General features: G+C 35.2%; 1 protein-coding gene across 1 annotated transcript in view; it reads right to left on the bottom strand.

The window, feature by feature from the left end:
• GULP1 (GULP PTB domain containing engulfment adaptor 1) overlaps positions 1-21,115 on the bottom strand; it is a 108,459-nt gene that overhangs the window by 28,297 nt on the left and 59,047 nt on the right. The window contains exons 4-8 of the mRNA XM_086615870.1: positions 20,451-20,522; positions 10,471-10,569; positions 7,612-7,749; positions 5,019-5,135; positions 4,549-4,641 (exon numbers count right to left, since the gene is read on the bottom strand). Coding sequence (XP_086471996.1) covers positions 4,549-4,641; positions 5,019-5,135; positions 7,612-7,749; positions 10,471-10,569; positions 20,451-20,522 — 519 coding nt within the window. The remainder of the gene's footprint in view (positions 1-4,548; positions 4,642-5,018; positions 5,136-7,611; positions 7,750-10,470; positions 10,570-20,450; positions 20,523-21,115) is intronic.

Raw genomic sequence — 21,115 nt, 5'->3', positions numbered from 1 at the left:
ATTTTAAAACATTTTGCAAGTAAAAAAGGATCTGAATTTTAAGTCTTGACAGTAGTACACGTGATCTTGAGTATAAATTCCAGCAAATGGCTTAATATATGTCTTGATATTTAGTTAGTAAGCCTTTTTTAAATGACAACAGAAAGTTAGAAAAGTTTATTTTAAATGATAGTCTGGATGTATCTGATTAGAACCGAAGCATGACACTACTAGATTTTATTTTTTTTTAATGTGAAATAAACCAGGAGTTTAATCCTCTATATGTATTGTTATCCATCCACAGTTTAAAGATGGTCTCAGATTCTATTGTTTCTTTGATACTGAAGTGAGAACAGGAGATCCAATCTGATCCTGTTTGTTGGAAAATGATCTGGGACTCAGAAGACCTCAGCTTTAGCTTCACTCTCAGGAAAAGCAGAAATGGCTCTTTAAAAAAAAAACCCACAAAAACAAAACAACCAACAGTGTCAAGGTCAGTGAAATAATACAAAAAGAATGGAACTTTGAATTTCTGAAGGTATTTTCCACCTACTTAATTTCATTAAAAATTAATGCAGACTAATGTGTCGAGAATAATTAGAGACACCAAAATCGATCAGCTTCAGAAGGAAGAAGAAGAAGTAAAGAAATTATAGACTGGCACTGCATACAAATGACACCACAGCTTCTCAGTTACTGACAAGTGGGAAAGCCATTCTGTCCTACATCAGTATTTTAACAAATAAAGCACGACAATGACATCACTTGGTGTCTGTATCAGCACTGTTTCATACTACAGGTGCAATAAGTACTTAAAAGCCTAAGTCTTCCCTCACAGGAAAGAAAAATACATGTCCACTTAAAAATAGCTTAAAAAAAAATACACAGGGAAGGAAAAAAAAATTCACAGAGAAGGAAAATACATGTCCATTGTTAGCTTAAAACTATGTCTGCTTAGACTGCATAGCTTGCGGTCCCCCCTCCATAGGGTTGGGGATTGAAGAAGAGGATGTAGCACCCAACATGATTTCAATGTTTGTATTTTTCATGTTCTGCAAACTGTCATCACAGGCCCTTGCAACATCTTCTGCTTCTTTAAAGATATATTTGTTTAATCAAGTTGTTAGTGTTGAATTCTGAAATGCTAAATCAATTGCTGATTACCAAGTGTTTCTGTGACCATGCATTAATCACTAAAGGAAGAGCACAGTCAACAACCTGGAAGACAGGAAAGCCACTGCAGCACATCGGGCAAAGGCTGAGAAAGTACAGTGTGCAACCAACCAAATATAAAAACGAAAGCATAAGATAAGAAAATTCAAGGTACTATATTTAGGCATAAACAGAAGTAACTTTTTAACCATCTGTAGTTGGCTTGCGAAACTGAACATTATTTTACAAATGACTGTGATGCCAGTTAATGGCGCATGTACTTTTATCATATTAGGTATCAACTATAAGAGCTTGAACTTTCCATTTATCATTGAATGATCCCTCCCTAGACCTCAGCACATGGTATAACAGCCAACTGAACTGACAGATAAGGAGCTATAGCTGTATCAAACTAACGAAATAGAAATAAATCAGATTACCGATTTTGTCTAAAAAAAGCTTCAGAAAGCTCTAGTGTGGCACTGGTACCTCTTTATAATTCATTAATGTGGACATAAGAGCTCTGAAAAAATTTTAACTTTACAGTTTTACAAATCTGCTTTAAATCATCAGAACAATTATGTTCGTGGCATATAACATGAAGAATATCTGCAGGGAAGCACGTTTTCCCCCATGTAACCAAAAATGCTTAGGAAGTGACTCAGATGCGGTATTATTCCCCATGCTGGATATTCTGTTTCATTTATGTAAGGTATTTCCTATCAGTATTTAACAAAATACTATCAGCAGATTTGAAAATGTTACTCTGACAAAATGATCACAAGATAGAACTGTTGTTTTTCCTTTGCTAATTTTGAAGAAATAGAGCAGCTGTAGTACAGACGTTTTTAACATGGTACTTAAAAGTTTTAAATTCAGGAAAAAACAAGAAATCTCTAGTAGCTTTTTTAAAAATAAACTATTTTTCATCACAGAAATTATGTAGAAATAGAGGAAAACATTATTTGCACTGCTGCTGCTTTTTTCTAATAGGGGTTGAATCTTTGCAAAGTCATGCTTGAAATGATAGCTAATTTGAATTAAAAGCATATAAGATTAATTGCAAACTAACAGGCAATTGTCTTATGAATTCTCTGTAATTTCCTTTTTTTTGTACATATTTGTTGCTCACATAGTATAAGAGCAGCTACCCAATGCAGTTCTAGGCACTCATCAAACTATCTTAAAAATATTTGATTCCTCTTCCCTGCACAGAAAAGTCACTTCATGACCATACTATTCCATTCCTTAATTTAATTTCAATCTAATTCTTGCACTTACTTGTATTTAATCTTATGCTAACACAATTAAGAGCTTTGATTTACAAGGTACACAAGCTAGTTTAAAACAAGCCTATGTCAGTGATATCTCTTGGTAAAGCACAAAAGTTGATAGTGTTTGGTGAATACAGTTCTATTCCTAGATTTGAGAAAGATTTTTTTTCAAAAATGTTTCTTTTCCATTGTTGGCTGCACAAGTGATCGAAGAATCACATAAGCACGAACAGATTAATCCAAACTTCTGCTTGAAGCAGGATCCAATTAGCTGAAGCTGCTGAGGACCACGTCCAGGGAAGTTTTTAATATCTCCAAGAGTACAGATACCTCCAATCTCTCTGGACAACCTTTTGCAGTATTTATTCAAATCATTTATAGAAGGCTTTTTTGTGGCAGAATCGATTTAGATGTTAAACAGGCTGTTGGATGGCTCTTACTGCATCTAATCATGAGGAAACTCAGAAATTTGTGACAAAGAACCTGTGCGGTTTTTTAAGATTAAGGAGTAAATGAAGCAATAAAATTATATGTAAAAACTAACAGCTGATAGTGTTTTATTAAAATGAATCAATATTTTAATATTAATAATTATTATTTAATTTTGTTGTGGCATAAGTGCTATTTAAGCAATATGTGTATTTATTGTACTACAGTAATTAACAATAAAACACCATAGAATCCTAGAACGGTTTGAGTTAGAAGGGACCTTAAAGATCATCTAGTTCCAGCAATCCAAGGAGAGAATACAAATGGCTGGCAAATTTACAAATTTAGATCTTAACTCATTAATAAGGGATTAGACACCACTGTCGTAAAAGACAAACTAAATAGAAATGTGCGCTGCACATGCTACAGGAAAAATTTTGGTCACTGTTGATACTTATAAATTTTTTTGCTAAATGAAATTACCAAGTTCTTCATTAATTTAATTGAAAGAGAAATGCATCCATCACAAGAGACTTAAGAGCCTGTTCAGCTGAATTCAAAGATACATTTAGTTATTATGTTCATAAATAAAACTCAACTAGCTGCTATTCTAATTAAGGAAAGTAAAGCATTAAGGAATCGACTAAATTGCTTTTAAATCTAGCATTAAAGTTGATTACCTTTCACTGAATGCTTCATAAGTGAGGAGACAACCATAATTTACAATTTTCACTGTGGGGGTTATGCAGTATTTATAATTTATGGTGCTCTCTCCTCTAAATAGATTTAAGTAAAACAAAATGACATTTCCTCATGTGAGGAACCATCTAATCAATACCAAGGGAGTGTATAGGCACCACGGAAAAATTATCATCACTATTATAAACATACTTTTACATTGTCCAAACTTCTAAACATCCATTTAAACAGAAATGGTGTACATCCATGGCAGGAACAAGGCGGCTCAAAATGCACAGCTTAAAAGCACTACATCTTTTTCTAAGATTTTATTATGCATACATTAAGAAATTTTCACAATTACCTAATGCTGTATAGATAGAATGCACTTGTAAGAAGAGGGGAGTCATTAGGATCCATCTGCAATGAGACCTGCATTTTCAGAGGTCCTACCTATATACAGTAACTGTCAGTCATTTAAAAATACGTTTGTTCTGATCGCCTATAGGAACTGCAGAAAGCATTAGAAATTTCCAATGATGAGGAACCCACACTTCCTCCTTTTTACCTACCCACTCAACACTAGGTTCCTGAGACCTAATGACTCCTTTGAGACAGACAAAATTTTTAAAAAGTCATTCAGAAAATGTCAGTTGCAAGTGACAACATGCTTGTGACAGAAAGTTCCCAGAAAAATCCAAGGTAGCATTCTCGAATCAGGACGTTAAAGTGACGAATAGAGCTCTTCATCCCTAGGTAGCATGCCTAGATGTCTACAAGGAGGAGTATTTACTTTCTTTAGGCAGCAACAAACAGAGATTAGAACCACCACAATTTGAGAGACTGCAATTTGCATGTTTGTTGGCTTGTCACAATCTTACTGTTACTTCAATACTGCATTTCCACAGATATGTTACATGATCACTGTATGTTAATCATAATCACTGTAAACAGCACGTATGTTAATAATTATTATAATACAATGATTATAAATTTAGAGAAACTTCAGACATAAGAGTTACATTTGTTTACTTACTGGAGATGCATGTACTTGTGTTATTCTTAACTGGTTTTCCAAATCTTGAACTTTATTTTTCAGTTCTGTGTTTTCAGCTTCTAATTCTTGAATCTACAAAACAAGTGGTTATTACAACAGCTATTGTGATATTCATTCATTTCAACAACAGTATCCACTGAGAGTACATTTTATCTGAGATTTGGTCATTTAGAAGCAATGTTGAACTAGTTACCTGATTACAAAAAATAATTAAATTTTTGTATCTTCCATATTTCCACTTTGCTTTTCTCTTTAACAACTTTGCAAGATGGCAAAACATAAAACACTTTCACAGTTATCAGGTCTTTTTTCAATTTTCTTTTTTAGTATCTTCTGCAATTCTTAGCAATCTGAGAAAAATGCTGGAAATTTTACTGTCATAGAAAGCACATAACACAAATATAGAAGCATGTTCTTTTATCTCTAAAAAAATCTAGTTCAGAACTTACTCTTTTCTGTAAACCTGCAATTTGTTTCCTTGTTTCAACGTCTTTTCCTCCGGATTCCAAAAATTTCCTGTAAGCTAAGTCAAATGCTTGACCAATTGTTAAAGTTATCTCTTCCGCCTTTATATAAAACATAAGATTGAAATTAGTATATTAAAATATTTTATATCGTTACTTTCATTTCAGATGATCACAAAATACTTTACACCATGTACTGTGTTCAAAGGGTTTGCTTCATCCATCATGAAGTCAACACTACAAAGGACCATGGCAAACACTCTTCAGAAATACACTTTGACAGAAAGTGGTATGAAAGCAACTTCAAAATACTTCAGATAAAGAAGGGAGACTGAAGAGGCAGAACAGAATTAGCTAATCTCTAGTATAAATTATGCCTCTGATTTCTGTAAATACAGAGAGCATGCTGCAGTCTGTCTTTTTCTGATGATTTCTGAAGCAAATACAGACTTTTCAATCATCAAAGAAATTGTTTTAGTTTTAACGTTAATGGATGCATTGACCCTTATTGCTTCTAAATTTGGATTTCAACACTTATTTTTAGAAGTCCTATAAAATCCCCATCAGTACAGCGTAGATAAATGTATTTATCTGCGCAAGTATTTTCACTTACAAAAATCCAATCAAACAGAACTTGCATTTGTATGTGTAAAATATAATAATTTTGTAGTTCCATGCTGATTCACATCATATGTTATGATGTGTACATACCATCTCTACAGAAAATCTAGTGTAAAAATAAGTGTACAAGAAGTCGATTGAGCACACTGAGGTTTGAGAAAAAAAATGCTGACTTACAAGAGACACCAATAAAAGGTGAACATATGGATACGCCATTTGCCTTAGAACTAGTAAGCAATAGCTTTTTTTAAAAAAGAAACAAACACAATTTGGCAGGAGAACAGAAAAAGAAATTGGAAAAAACATTAATCTGGCTAAAGCTAAACTAGAATTTTCTCTTCTTTATTGAAATGAAAACCTGAAATCAGTTGTTTCTCAAGAAAGCAGAGCATTCTGCTCAATGCCAAGGACATTTTTCCTTCACTACCTGTAAGAATACGAACAGCTGGAGGCACAAAAATGGTACAGAACATGATGCTCCTTTTACATGTTATGCAGCCTTTTATCTATCAGTGCAACAGTAAAGTCATTCAGTAGAGGTGCGTGAAGACTTGAGCTCTACAGGAATGGGGAATTAACTCCTCTATCTTTTTACTGTGAAAAAAAACATATGGCCACCTTTATTTAAAAAAAATAAATTGCAAGAAATTGCTTTAAGCAAATTACACTGGATTAGACCAAAAAAGCTGAACTGAGACTGCTTTAGAGAATAACTGTTTATTTTAGTAGAAGACTACTATAATAGACACTGGGAATATGCAGTCCTATCTTGTTGGAAGGATAAAGGTTGACTGAAATGAGAAGTAGCAACTGAGGTGGGATCTTTTGACATCTGAGACTACTAATGAACAAAGAACGAAATAGAGGAAAAAAGTACAGTAAGTGAAATATCTGGTAAGAGATAAAAAGACACAGTGCATTGGTCTGGAATAAAAGTGGTACTAGTGTGCAGAAACTGCAAGGGCGGTTTAAAACCCTATGAATGTGTGGAAAAGAGACAGGATAGAAATTTTAAGAGGAACATACATATAGCAATTCTGAACAATATCTACTGAAGGCACTGGAGCAATGCAGGTGAACAACAAAATCACCAGAAACTCTGTGAAGTAACACACAATGCTATATAATTGCATATAAATAGGAGTTAATATGCATATTTTTCTAAAAAAAATATATTATTTCCTCAAGTCTTTCCTTTATATGATATCTCAGCTACTTCAGAATAAATCAACAAGAGAGCCTCTAGATTATAAAAAAACCTAAGCATCCATTTTTGGTGTTGATTGTAGTGTTTTTATTCATTAATTACTTCCTGCCAGGGTAAACACATGACTGTTTCAGCTAGACACCATTTTCTTCATTTCCTGTCCTAAAGCATTATTTTTTTTTCTGCTATTGCACATTTTTGAACAGTTGCCCTGTTCTGTCTCAGACACAAGAGAATGTCAGTGGTTGGTGCAATGAATTCTCTGGTAGTGCATCACAGCATTAACAAACTTGAGATGTGGCAGGGGGAAGGCAGAGAAGGGGGAACCTTACTGTTAAAAAAAATAAATAATTAAAACCCAAGAAAACCACTGAAGCAGACACATCCGCAGAAGAGCCTGTAAGGGTATCTCAGCCACAGAATTGCAGCAATCTCTGTGAAACAGCTGTGCAAACATTTCAAGCTTGGTGGGATGCAATCTGTTCTCTGCAATGGCAGACACTTGGCCTCGAACTGAGTACTGAAGAATTGTCCCAGAATTGCCTTAGATCAATGAAGAAAAAAGTTGTCCTTTCAATTAATGCACCTAAGTTACAAGCCACTATATTGGCACGAAAGATTTTATCAAAGTGACCCCAATTAAAAGGCAGGCTATCCGCCTTTATTAACCATTCCTGTTTTATTTCAAAGCAGAGCAATCAAAGCCCGGAACAGTCACCCAAACTCTGTTAGTGTGTCTTGCATACTTACACACTTTTCACTGTCAAATACATAGCACAGATGCTTATTTGATTCTGAGTCTTTGCATATGAAAGTAAATATTCTCTTGTCAGTTTTATCATCAGCACAAAATGATATCCTATGGAGTTGACAGTTGTGCTGGACTTCCTGCAAATAAAAAGAAAATCATTTTCAGGAAATCACAATAGTTGCTTAGGATAAAGATGCACAAAGTAAATCTCTGGATTTCCTCATGTACGTAAGAGCAGGCAATTTGCAGGAACGTTTTTGAATGTGGCTCATTGCACATGAGAGTGCCCAAAAATAAACTTGAAGTATAACAGCAGTTAGCAGACTCATCTCCTAACAAATGTTCCCATTCTTACTGAATGTAAGCAGGAAGTTTTTATTTGGACAGCATTTATCTGGAAGTGTTTATTTGGATGGTAATTTCTGTTCTAGAAAATTGATTTGACTGTTGCTTTGCGTCCCTGTGCAAATTATTTAGGGACTGTTTATGTAAAATACTCTGCTCTTTTTCCAGGTGCATGCCACCTTCAGATTTCATCATCTCCCAGGGTTTCTTAAAAAGGTTTTATTGAAACAAGTCCTTACCTTTCTATCTTAAATTGAGACTTTGTTATCCAAATACACGGGCACAGAGAAATAAACTGCACATCTAAGTAATTGCTTACTTAAGGTGCAACATAAACAGCTTTTAAACATTATTATTCACATACTTTCAACACTATATTTCACTTTCTATTAAAAAGCACATTCCAGCTACTTAAAAAGTTGCAGTGGCAATGCTCTCCAGCTAAGAGAGCTTGACAAGACTGAAAGAAACTATCTCGACTATTTTTGTTGTTGTTTTTCTTCAACAAGTCTCTTCTTGGTATTTTATTTTATTTGGCTTATTACATGGGAAAGCAGTATTTCCTTTAAAGGAAAACATGCAGTTTAGATGTGAACTATCATCTATTAAAAAAAAAAGTTTCTGTGCAGCACTGGGCTTCCCAGATTGCCATAAATTCATAAACACTGGCATGCCCTCTCTGCACACAACTATTTACCAAAAAAATGTACCATATGGGCAGTCTTTTCCCCTTGCTCTAACTGGGTTCCTTTTCAGTGTCTTTATAGCTGTTGTTCTGTGTATCCTATTTCTCCCATGTTCCCAAATCCCTCTTACGTTTAATCTCTTTCTGTTGTAGCTCTTTAACAGTTATACTTAATAACACATGCTTATTCTGTCTCTTTTAGGTTTATAGATCCATGTAACTACTTTATATCATTTAAGGACAGAATCTTTTTTCTATGATCCTCCTTTTTTGAGTACCAAGTATAGAATCAAGTCCTGATACATAAGCAGACCTCCTGTTCCTATTACAATTAATAGTCATCACATGAATATAAACAAATATTCCTCTGTAACAATATTGATTTGTTTCAAAAACACATAGAAAAAACTATTGTAATCAGCAATGATAACTTAGAATTTACATAATTTCCTAAAGCATCTATAAATTGCGCAAAAAGAAGGAAAACTTGATTCTAATTTACATGAAGCTTTAAGAAATGAAGTGGGGGAGATAAAAAGACTACTCATAGTTGATTACCATTTGAGTTGTAATAACAGTATTGCTAAGAGATTAGAATGTTCCTACGCCTCCAGGAACTTCCATCCCACAGTTTTCTGTTAATCTCTGCAGGAAGAGTTAGGAAGATGAATATATTTTGGCATTTAAAACTGTTATTTTAAAACAGCTTTTGCCACGATATGAGGTTTAGTCCCTCCTCCTGTCCTATGATGTAAGGAAGATTCAAAAACTGCAATTGAACTTGACATGGCTATTTCTTGCCCCCTCTGCTTATGAACTGCTCAATTGCAGTTGTAACAAGAGTCTGAAGAGAAAATGGGTTGCAAGCAGATACAGCCTTGAACTAAAGCTACCTTTTTTCAAAAGGCAGTATCACTGTCTGAATGGTCGCAATTACTAGAATTAAGAAGAATGACCAGAATTAAGAAGCAGTAACAAATAGTTCACTCAAATTCAACACATGTATAAAAGATTTAAGAGCACTCAGATGATAAGAATTGCTGACTATTGAATAAATACGTTTTAGCTTGATTATATTTATCTCATTATTTCTCTTTGAAGTCTGTGAGGAGGATGTTTTGCTTACTATGTAACCACATCCAAAATACCAGAGCAAACAAAGGAACAGAAAACCCCTCCGTGGGATGATTCAATGGACTTAAGTGCTGAAAAGGCAGGAATTATCATGCTGTGCCAAATGAAAAGTCTACAGTAGTGCTTACAGCCTGCTACATGAAGTCAACAGAGAAATGGTAACACACCTGAGAAACATAAGCATTCTAGGGAGAAGAGAGAATGAAAAAAAAAAAAAAATCAAAAAAAAAGGAGGAAAAAAGTGAATAGGTCGAGGAATGAGAGGTACAATTCCAAAGCAGCAGCATGAAGAATGAGTCACTGCTAACAAATTGTCACCTCATTCACCTGCAAACACCTACATGTGGGCACCTACATAAGGTGACCATTTGGAAAGGTGTTTATCACATGTGGAGTTAAACGTTTATTTACCACAGTGTTTTCATCTTCCTCAGAGTGTGAAAGTTCTGGTGTGAAAGGATTAAAAATATTAAATTCCACATTAGCTACAGTCTGTAATCTGGAGTATCAAGTACCTTCCTAGGAAGATGTTACTCATATGTTGTAACAAGGAATGCTACTTTAGAAGAATTTTCCATCAATAGAATGGCTTTCATTATAATATTTTTTAAAATATAAAACAATAAAAACATTAAAAACAGTTAAAACAATGTTTAACTACTAGTTTAGTATCATAAACATTTAACTCACTTACCTTTGTTTTTGGATCTAGAATTTTTACCCCATAGATTGAGATTTGTAATTCAACTTTGGGTGTCTTCTGGCCTTCAGATTTCTTGATATGTCTTGCAAACTATAAGATGAAAAATACAACAGTAGTTGTATTAATAGTGAGTTCTCTTTATTTTTTTTAATTACTTTTCATTTCCTCTCAACTCCTTCCACTTGAAGTTGTTTCCTTCCTCCTTCAAAAAGCTCTTATAAACAATGCCAACCATTCCCAAAGTCACAGTTGGGCACAGAACAGTGTCTCTGAATGCACTTATGTAGCTGGTTCTCTTGCAACTTTAATCTTCTGTTCATGCACTTAATTTAAGCTTTTGCATGAGATTTCTAGGAGAACAGTAGAAATATGAACACTTTCAGACGGTTTTTCAGCTGCTTCGTTGCTCAGCACTGAACACTGTTGTGTTTTCCACATTCCATTGTTTCTACACACCTGTATACATGCACTGAAGGTACTTCCCATATGTTCCTCTAAGGAAATTAGTTGTTTCAAACAGGTTCAGTGCAAAAGCGCTACAGCTGCCAACACCTAAGAAATACTTGATCTCTTCTACTGTATTCTCAGGATTCATTTGCTAACAGTTCACTAGATGATGGTTAGACAACATTTTATATGACTGGGTCAAGTAATGTGTCCTATTCCACGCTTCTTCCATCCTTTTATATCTCGTTTTCTAGTTGCTAGATTCGATTTGTCTTTCTCTCATGAACGCTGCATATAAAATAAGCAGAGTATCTAAAATTTGCAAACGCATGGCAGTTAAGTGCCACATGAATTTGTGTAACTTAGCAAAGATACGGAATTGCTCTATATTTTGCTCTGTTACCAGCCCTTTTCCTCTCAAGTCTTTGACAGCCTGTAATGGTATTTCCAAACGCATAAATAAGTACGATGACTCACTGAAGGCCAGAAGAGCTGGGAGTCTCTGCTTCACAGCTATATGTTTGAACACACTGTCCTCAGACTTCCTCCCACTTAAGGATAATTGAGTGCAAAATTCACCATCAGTACAAATAAACTATATAAAAAGTTAGTAAGTCAGTGAGGACAATGGCTTTTAGTGGCCTAAAGAGTGTAGGATGTCACCAAGGGTGCTGAACTATCTTAAGAAGGGATAGACCTGGAAGAAAGAAGCCTGAATTACCTTGTAATTGTGAAGTACTTGGCTGCAGCCAACTGATACCTCTGCTCCAAAACACCCAAACCCCTGATTTTAATTATTTAAGTGATAGTTGAGGGTTTGGGTTTTTGCTCTGTCTCTATTCCATGAACTCAACTGCTTTACTCAGTATAACTGATTCCATCTATTTTATTTCATTTTGCTCGTTGGCAGTTCCGTTCACAGCAAATTAACTAGTTTTAAGAACCACCCTAAAAGCACATCATTAACCCGTTTTTCCCTTCCTCCCAATTTTATTCCTCTTTTTGAAAGCACAGTTACTGGAAGTTTCAGTAACTAAGCAATTTATAATTAATCCTATGATTCTATTAACTTCATACAGTAACATGACCTATCCAGACAGTTTATTACTGATTAACGTATCACATTAGCTGACATGTATCACATGCCTCACAAGTCAGTTTAAAAAAAAAGGGGGGGGGGGGGCAAACAAAAAACCCACTCAAACCACTCAATGGCATCCTCAAAATCAACTCTTAAATCTAAATACTCATTTTACATTTCAGCAGCTAGGATTGCTACAGTCATTGGCAAAATATTTTATGAAGGTTTGTACATGTTGAGTTACTAGTGAAAACCTACTAGTCGAAAGTCACGCAAATCTAACGTAACTTTTCTGGTTCTGCCTCTCTTCAGTATCACACGCACAGCTCTTGCAGTATACACATCCTTTTCCTGTCCTCCTATTTACGTTCAAGTCCATTTCCTCACATATTTGGAGTATATTTTTAATACGGTTTAATTACTATCCCCATCCTTTTACTTTAATTAAGGTGGTTCATCTCATACACCTCTTTTTATCTAGAAAAAATTATAATTTTATAGAAAATTGAATTTAAATACCTGATCATTGTTTTACAGGCATTTCGGCCAACGTAATTTCTTTACTTTCTAGGACAATTCAAATTTGTTACAAGCAAAAAAAATATATTTTCCTTAATGAAAATCATTAACACCCCCCCCCATAGGACTTAAACTTTATACTACCAATTTAACCTGTTTGATTCTTAATTCTCTGCTTTAAAAACAGGAGAACCAATGTTTTATTAGCACAGATTTTTTTTTCCAAGATGAATATAAAACTTAAATTGTCTTTCAGACCATTTTCATACATTTACTCAATATCCGCACTCCATCAGCCTTCCTTTCTGATTTGTAAATTGATTATGTCCTTTTATTAGATAAAACTTTGAGGACATATGTTGTCCCTTTTCCTAGTACAACAGAGCTCTGTGCTTGGCTCGCTTTGCTACGCGTTAAACGGAATGACCACAAAACCCACAGATCACCCAGACAGTTAATGAATCTCCATTCCCAATGTACTTTAGAGCACACAGAAACATACCTATGCAGTAGACAATCCTGGGGCACACCTCAATTTGCAACAGCTTTGAACTAGAGTAAATCTTGGCTTTTTGGAAACGTCTCTTTATAAACAAGATGCACACAAGTATTTCTGTGCAGTAACAAAGACGAGGCATAAATGGCATTTGCTTTTACTGAGTTAAAGCCATAGTGTATGTTGAGAACAATGATTAAATATTTGGGTGTCCAATTGTTTGGGTTTCCAATCATCTCAGAGTCCCAAACAACAGCTAAAACATGAAAACTTTTAAAAATAAGTAGATCTGAATAACTTGCACAAGTTTTAGAACAGCTGGCCAAAGCTTGCTCCAAGTAGTCAAGAAGTCTTACAACACTAAGGAAGTTCCAGGAGATAATTCTGTGCCAGCACTAAAAAAAGGGTCAACAAAATGACCCTACCATGTCTCCACTCCAAAAGGCATAAATGAAGTTCAAGAACTAGACAATTCAAGTGACATGAAATGAATGATCAATATGGATTTTACAAAAAAATGCAGCTTGTCAAAATAGACAAAGCATTTGACCGAGTTTTGCATGCCACTATATTTAGGAAATGAAGCAATACAGAGAAAGTATTAGTTACATTAGTTACATTAGTCTCCAGATGCAGTTATAAACAGGAAATTGTCATTGGGAAGATATGTTTCTAATGTATTCCAGCAGGGTTTATTTCTTAAGCATGACATTATTGAACAATGACCAGGAGGAAAATAATTACTGATAAAACCTGCAGGCAGAAAAAATAAGAAGAAAAAACAGGGTAAAAAGTAACAATCTAAAATCTAAAATCATTATAGAGGAAGCTGGCATATCACGAAGGCTGATGGTGGGGCAAATAACCCAGAGAATACCTCACCAACCAGAACATCACCAATTGCCTGTATGCAAACCATCTCTGTTGCAATTCCAACTTTGCAAATCATACATATGAGAACAAAATTTCTTTCTTGGGAGACTACCCTGTGAAAATAGAAATAAGAAAGTCTGGATGTCATGGCAGACTTTCCACTCACTGTGGAGCTTCTCGTGAAACTACGATTGGGAAGACTAATGCAATCCTTGGGTATTTCAAAAAGATCCTTAAGAAGACAACAACGGCTGCACTGCATCAACTGCTTGTGAGAAACTACTCAAATGTTAAGTTCTGAGGTTTTCAAATGCAGAAGGACATTGTCAAAATGGAGAAAGATCACAGGATATTTGCAAAAGTTAGCAGAGGGCTGGAAAGTCCTCTTTATAAGGAACTCCATCAAATCAAAACCAAGCTAATGGTGAAAGAAAAAACATCAAAAAAATCTCTTCACCACAGATATCCAGAGAGACAAACAAGCTTTTTCCTCAAAGGTTTACTGGGATATAGTGACTGAAGAGCACACGGAGATAACTTCAGAAAGTCTGGAGTAGTTACTTCCTCGACGCTTTTCCTGCCTGCTCCCTGCTCTGTGTAATAACAGAAACATACAGATGCTAATCAGTAATTTCTTTTGTATCTGACCTTCTCCAGAACGCCAAGTTCAGCCACCTCCCAAACTTGTGCAGGGTTTGAACAGCAGATCCTAACACTTAGTCACGTATCAGTCAATTTGCTTTTCTTCTATTTTTTTCCTACTCATCCCTCATACCTAAAGAGGACCCTGAGGGACCTCTGGATAGGAGAGATTTACAAACACTATTTTCTCCTTTCAGCACACATTTGAAACAAGGTAATATTTGCAGTTCGTACAGTAACAAGATTATTTAAGAGGTTAACAATCTCTAGTCTTCCACTGGCATCAAAATGGATAATTATATAAAATTATAATGAATCACAGCATGGCTTGGGAAGAGATATGATGGGCCAAATTCTTCAGCTGTTAGTTTATGCATATACTGTTCTCAGGCAAGACACCCAGATTTCGCCTAATAATAATATGAGCAGTTCAGTGGGATGGGCTAGCTATTATTTAACTGCTTTGGAATTAACATCGTATTTTTCTTGAATCGTCTAGGGAAAGCAACAGATACAAATAAATACTTTCTACGGTTTAATTTAGCTTTAAAAAGAAAAAAGTAAAAGCTTCCATAGATTGCCTTTTATTACAGCAGCAGGGAAAATTGCATACTTTGAGAATCTTATTAAAATTACGTTTGAAATGCCCATGCATCAAGTGTTAGCAAACGGCAATCAGAGTGTTAATCAGCAAAAATAACGAGGGAAAAAAATCACATTTTAAAAACAGTCAGGAGCTTTAGTTAAAGAAATAATAGTTAAATTCTATCAAGATCAATTTAAGCTACGGAAATCAAAACTATGTGCTTTTATTTAATATTTACACCTCACTGCATAACTCAGGCATTTATCAAAAAAAACCCTCAAAATATCAAAAGGTAGACATTTCTGTGATTTGGGTGCTAATCATGTTACGGAGGCTTCCAGGGAGACATGAGATATTGCACCTCACATGGGCATCTTAAGAGATACCTGTTTGAGGGTAATGTCATGGTCTAAGCTGAGACACAGCTTTATATCTGGCTTTCAGAAGATGCTTTTCCTTTTTTTTTTTTTTTTTTTTTTTTCATAGCAACATTCACTATAAGGAAAGATGCCTGAAAAGAAAATTAGACCCTATTTCCTTTGCAGTGACTACATATCATCTTATTGGTCATATTACCGTCCAAACTCTCATGCACGTTTTATGAGGGTATAATGAAATTATAACCTCTGAAAAATAGCTGTCAAGAGGAAGAAAAGGATGAAAACACCAAAAAGGCCGCAGATATGCGAATCTGAATGTCTCGATAATCAGCTGGGTAGGGAACAAGCTGGCTCAGAAATCCATTTCTATGGAATATGTTGTTTTACTCTCCAAACACACACTAGACTGACAGATGGCTATTGATCCATTATCCACAGCGTAGAAGAAAACGCAGTACAGTTTTTTCCCATCTCTCACTCCCTGAATATTTTCTGTTTTGTTTTGAGTGGGTTTTGGGTGGGTTTTTTTGTGGTTTTTTTTTTTGGTTGGTTGGTGTGGTCGTTTTGGTTTTTTGTTTGTTTGTTTTTGTTGTTTTTTGGGGGAGGTGTTTTTTTTGTTTGTTTGTTTGTTTTGTGTTTTTTTTTGTTTGGTTTGTTTGGTGGCATGGGGTTTGGGCATTTGTTGTTTATTTGGTGGTGCTTTTTTTGGTTGGGTTTTTCGGTATGTCTTTGTGGTTTATGGTTTTGAGTTTTTTTGAGAGAAATAGGTTAAACAGGTATTCTCTTTGACTCTTCTCATCTGGTCTGCTTTGGTGTTCAGGCTGTCCCTGGCTGGTCCCAAACCACATATTCTGCTTTCTCCAGTACTTCAAAGCGAACTGTCATGGCTGTAAGGCTTGACTGGAAACCTCTTTATCCCAATATTAAAAGATTTTCCGTACTCCACCCTCCTCTGTCCTTTCAACAACAATGAAACCCAGCTTTAACACAAAAGAGAGCTCAGAAGGATATCCACTGATGGTCCATTAAGGGCAGCAGAAGGACAGCATGTCTGGAGGGTGGTAAAAGATCACTCTTCTCTGTATATCCCTATTGGTCAAGGAGCTGATGAAGAATATTTTTGAGAAACTTTAAAAGTGATTAATTCTATTTAAATTATCTCTGGTCATCTCCACTTACAGAAGAAAAGAGAAGAGAAGGAGAAAAGAAGACTGAGTTGGAAATTGGGTAAGAGAACAGCCTTAAGTTTGGTCCTCCCAAAAACATCCCATTGAAGACTGTAAAAGAAACAGCCCAAAACTCAAGTGCTTACTTCTGGTTTCTCCCTAACACTCCTCCATGCCATTTTCTTACTAGTGGTCTGATTATGTTGCCCCTTCCATCTGCCATGCTGATCTTTCCACATGTTCTCACCTCTTCAAGCACTTTTTGAGAAGGACCAAATCCATTCCTACAGTCTGATTTAGAAGTTACATCCTTCATTAATCAGGAAAAGTAATCACTTCACTTTATAAAATAAAGTGTGATTTGACAACATTTACACGTTTGAATAATGTAGGTATGTTCTGATACAACATTGAGGTACCATTTTCCTTAGTTTTTATTTCATTCTAGAAATTAGTTTGACTAGAAAACTGGAAGGAAAAAATTGTTTGTAATAAATTATGAGAACAGTTTACCTGTCTTAGAAATAAAAATACACATTTTGAAACATTCGAGTCCAAATTTCTTCCTTCTGCTGCAGTACAGCTCCAAGAAATTTGAAAACATGAGGGGAAACCCCCACTAGGTAAAACCACGGGACACAGAAAAAGTAAATATAGATGCTAGGAAAATATCTGTATTTTCGAATTGTAACTGATTCACTAAAACTGTCAAGTGTTTAGAAAATGTGGTAGTAATATTTGGGATTAAACAAGTATAATGAAGCATCGAGAAAAATTTCCTCCAATTTACTCTATTTTACTGTAGAACATCAGCTCCACCTGCTGGTAAAAGTAAGTTCAGGGCATCGTGTCGTTATGTCTGACACGTGAAGAGTCCTTGTGCTGTGTGAGTTCAGAGCTTTTGATTTAAAGAACTGAAGAGTTATACATCAAATGTCTATTCTGACACAGTTTGATGGTATGATGGCTTAAGGAAAATAGTTTAGTGACAGTATTTCATGGTCTATAAATCACTGTAAGCACATGACTTGAAAAGGTTATTAGTGCAATGCATGCTAATTGTAAAAATAGCTCCAAATAACACGAGTCAGTTGTTTTTCTAATAGCTATTAATTTTCATTAAAAAATAATTATGATTAACAACATTGTGATTAAAACAAAATCCATACAAGAAAAAAATACATATAGCATCACAAGCTACACATCTTCTAAAAACTCTCTTATTCCAAAAACACTATATATGTTTTCTTTCAATATATGACATTATTTTTCAAGCTGTTTTCACTGGTTTAAAATTTTAGTTAACATTTTCTAAAAGCAAGCTAGAGATGTGTGTTTAATAATAAAATCCAGTACCTCTAGGCTTCTATTCAAAGAATTCAGATGCACAACATAAATCAATGTTGAAATGAGAATTCCATTAATTGAGGATTCTTTCAAACATAACCTCTTTATTGCTCTCTGAATTCTGTTCCAAGATTTTTCAAGTCTTTACAAAAGCTGTCTTTAATTACTCTGTGAGTTTTCTAATAAACTTGTGATTATGTAAGATCTCATGTAATATTTGACATCTAAGCCCCAAACTTCCAAGGTTGAAAAAGATAGCATAATTCTGGCAGCTGTTTTGTTTAGGGAACATAGGTAAAAAAGAACAGAACATACTCCAATGACACCACAAGGATATACAAAAAAAACTCTACTTTTAAATTGTAGTGCTAGGCTGACAAACGTATTTCCCAAGAAAGGAAAATAGTTTTGGCTCTTCGTACGCTTCAGAGAGTAGTGATGTGAAATCCTTTGGATCTGTTTTCGGAGCAAACTATTTCAAGGTACCAAACCACACAATCCAACCCATCAAAAGCCTCTAGCGATAAGTAAGAGCCCAAGTTAGCCTGGAGTTCCAGCAGTGAGACAGAGACACTTAGCAGCTGCTTTACTTAGGAGGAGTCTGATAAAACATCATTAAAATAGAATCAAAACTTTTCCACAGCAGGATATTAATCATGACAGATTTCTGCACAGGATTAACTTTGCTTAGGTTAATGGAATTTTATAAACACAAACCATCTAATACAACAGGCTTCACTCCAGCATTAGCCATGAACTGTACGAGGCACACACAAAACCATGTGTTTTGTTTCCACTGGTAGCACACTACAATGGTTAAAAAAGGGTCATACTTCTATTAGCCTGAAACACTTGAAAACAACCAGGCAATAGTGTCTCTGACAAACCACAGCAGAGTAAATCTTTTTGGCATAAAGCATTCTAAGAATCGACTAAGTGAATTTTTAAAGGCAGCTGTACCGTTTTGGTAGAGTGAAAATAATGGCAAAGAACTTCTGTTTTGATACCTTAACACAATTACTAAACAATCTTGTAAAGATGCTTCTTCCAAGGGAAGCCTCAGTCTTAAAAGCTGAGCTACATGGATAGTGCTTCATGCCTTCCTTCTGCCTTTTTATTGTAGTAATAACACAGAATCATAGTTTTTAATATTGATTCCCAAAGCTTTCTGTCCATTTTCGAGGAACTTGTGTTTAAATGAATAATGAAAACCCTACAAAAGATTATGGAAAGCACAATAGTAGGCAGAACAATTTTTACATCTAAATAAACTAATGCTCCAATAGCCCTAAGCAGCTAAGCATGGAACAGTGCAATTCCACAGCAATGTGAGTTAGCAGACAAACCAAATCAGCATTCCCTACCACAACCTATAGCATTTGAAGAGCTTTAAGCATATTAGCTGTCACTCAAACAGTCAAGTCAAAGCCATGTTATAAGTTAGCAACCCTCCACAAGTCATTTCACTGGGATACTCTGGTGAGCCCCTCAGTTTCCAAGGACATATAACCAAGAAGAAATTGCAAACATCTGATTTTCTCAGCCATCTATGTCCACCAGCACATTGATAGTGTTTGTATACATGGACTTCTTCCAACAAAACACGAAGACCTGGAGGGCAAGGCAGTGATGCCCCTTGTCATAAACAGGCTTGTTCTGTAAACCCTACTCTCTCACTACAGCTTTATTTCCAGATATATCACCAATTATTACAGCTGAGGGGTGAATGACATTCATGCCAGTGTCACAAACCTTCACCTCAGTCTAATAGCTTACGTGGATCACACACGTTATCTGTAGATGAAGAGCAGTCAGGGACAGCCAGCACTCACAGAGCTATCACAGCCCACTTACGGCGTGGTTTGACACTCTCAATCCTGTTCTCTGGCACCAACAGGTCACCTTGAGTGGGTGGGTACTCTAGGTTTGGCACTAAGAGGCAACTCACCTAACCAGGGCTCACAGGAAGCAATGCATAGCCCAGAGAAATGCACGACAGGCATTACTGAAGTCACTAGTTTTTTGGTCAAAGAAGAGCTCATTTTCTTCAATTCTCTGACAACACGTTTGGAGTGCCATAATTAGAGGCATTTGATAGCCACAGTGAGGATGGCAGCTAAAACAAAGTGTTGCTGTCGAAGTTTGCATTAACAAAGCCCTGAAGTTTCCAAAGAACAAGCATTACACATTAAAGTACATAAAACTTTATAGTATAAATAATTGTATAATCTCTGAGACAACAAAATATTTGTACAGCAGAACATCTGAAAATACGGACATAACAGGGAAGGACCTACACACCAGTGAAGAGATTAGTAAAAGCAACTGCTTTTACAATCAATGAATTTAACCAGAAAGACTTACAAGGTATCTTATTTGTGAAAACAGGTTAAGAACACATTCCATTTACATTTCATTAAAAATTCTCTCTTACCTTTAATTTTCTAACAGCATCTCTTACAACTTCTGTGCCTTTGGGCTGCTCCACCTCCGTACTGCCGAGAAACTGTAAAGATTGCAATTTGTGAGAAATAAGTTATGCATTGAAAGGCCTCATTAACTCAAGTAATCTTATTTTCCAATTATTTCCAAATAACATTTTCGAAAGACAATTGTTTCAATAGTTGATAAATAACAAATCTTCAGACAGTTATTTCTAACCAAGAGAATAACAGGAATTAAATTCTAATTAGACAAATATAAGAGTTATCAAAAGCAGCTTTCAAAAAATATTTTCTTTATCTCGATCCTATACAGGTCTGTAAATTAGAGATGGAGTACCTTTTTCCACTGGGAAACAGTCATTTTTGGCAACATAATCTCTTTTATAAAATAATGTAAAAATGCAAAAAAAAAATATACTGATATAAGATACCATGAATCAACATGAGTCAATGGTTTAGACTATGTTACTAAAACTTTCATACAGTGATGCAAGGTAAATTAAAAAGGCCTGATGTTGTTCTCAGAGCTGCTTGGTACAGTAATTTAACAGATTTAAAGGAACTAGGCTCCAGTTTCCTTAAAAACAAGGCTCATATTGAAAGAATTTCTACTAGAGATCATATTTTTAGCAAGTAAGGTTTTAATGAAAACCAT

The sequence above is a fragment of the Tauraco erythrolophus genome, chromosome 8 (assembly GCF_009769465.1).
Source record: "Tauraco erythrolophus isolate bTauEry1 chromosome 8, bTauEry1.pri, whole genome shotgun sequence".
In the NCBI taxonomy this organism is placed as follows: domain Eukaryota; kingdom Metazoa; phylum Chordata; class Aves; order Musophagiformes; family Musophagidae; genus Tauraco; species Tauraco erythrolophus.
The sequence above is the reverse complement of the archived record's forward strand: the minus strand, read 5'-3'. Positions and strand labels throughout refer to the sequence as shown.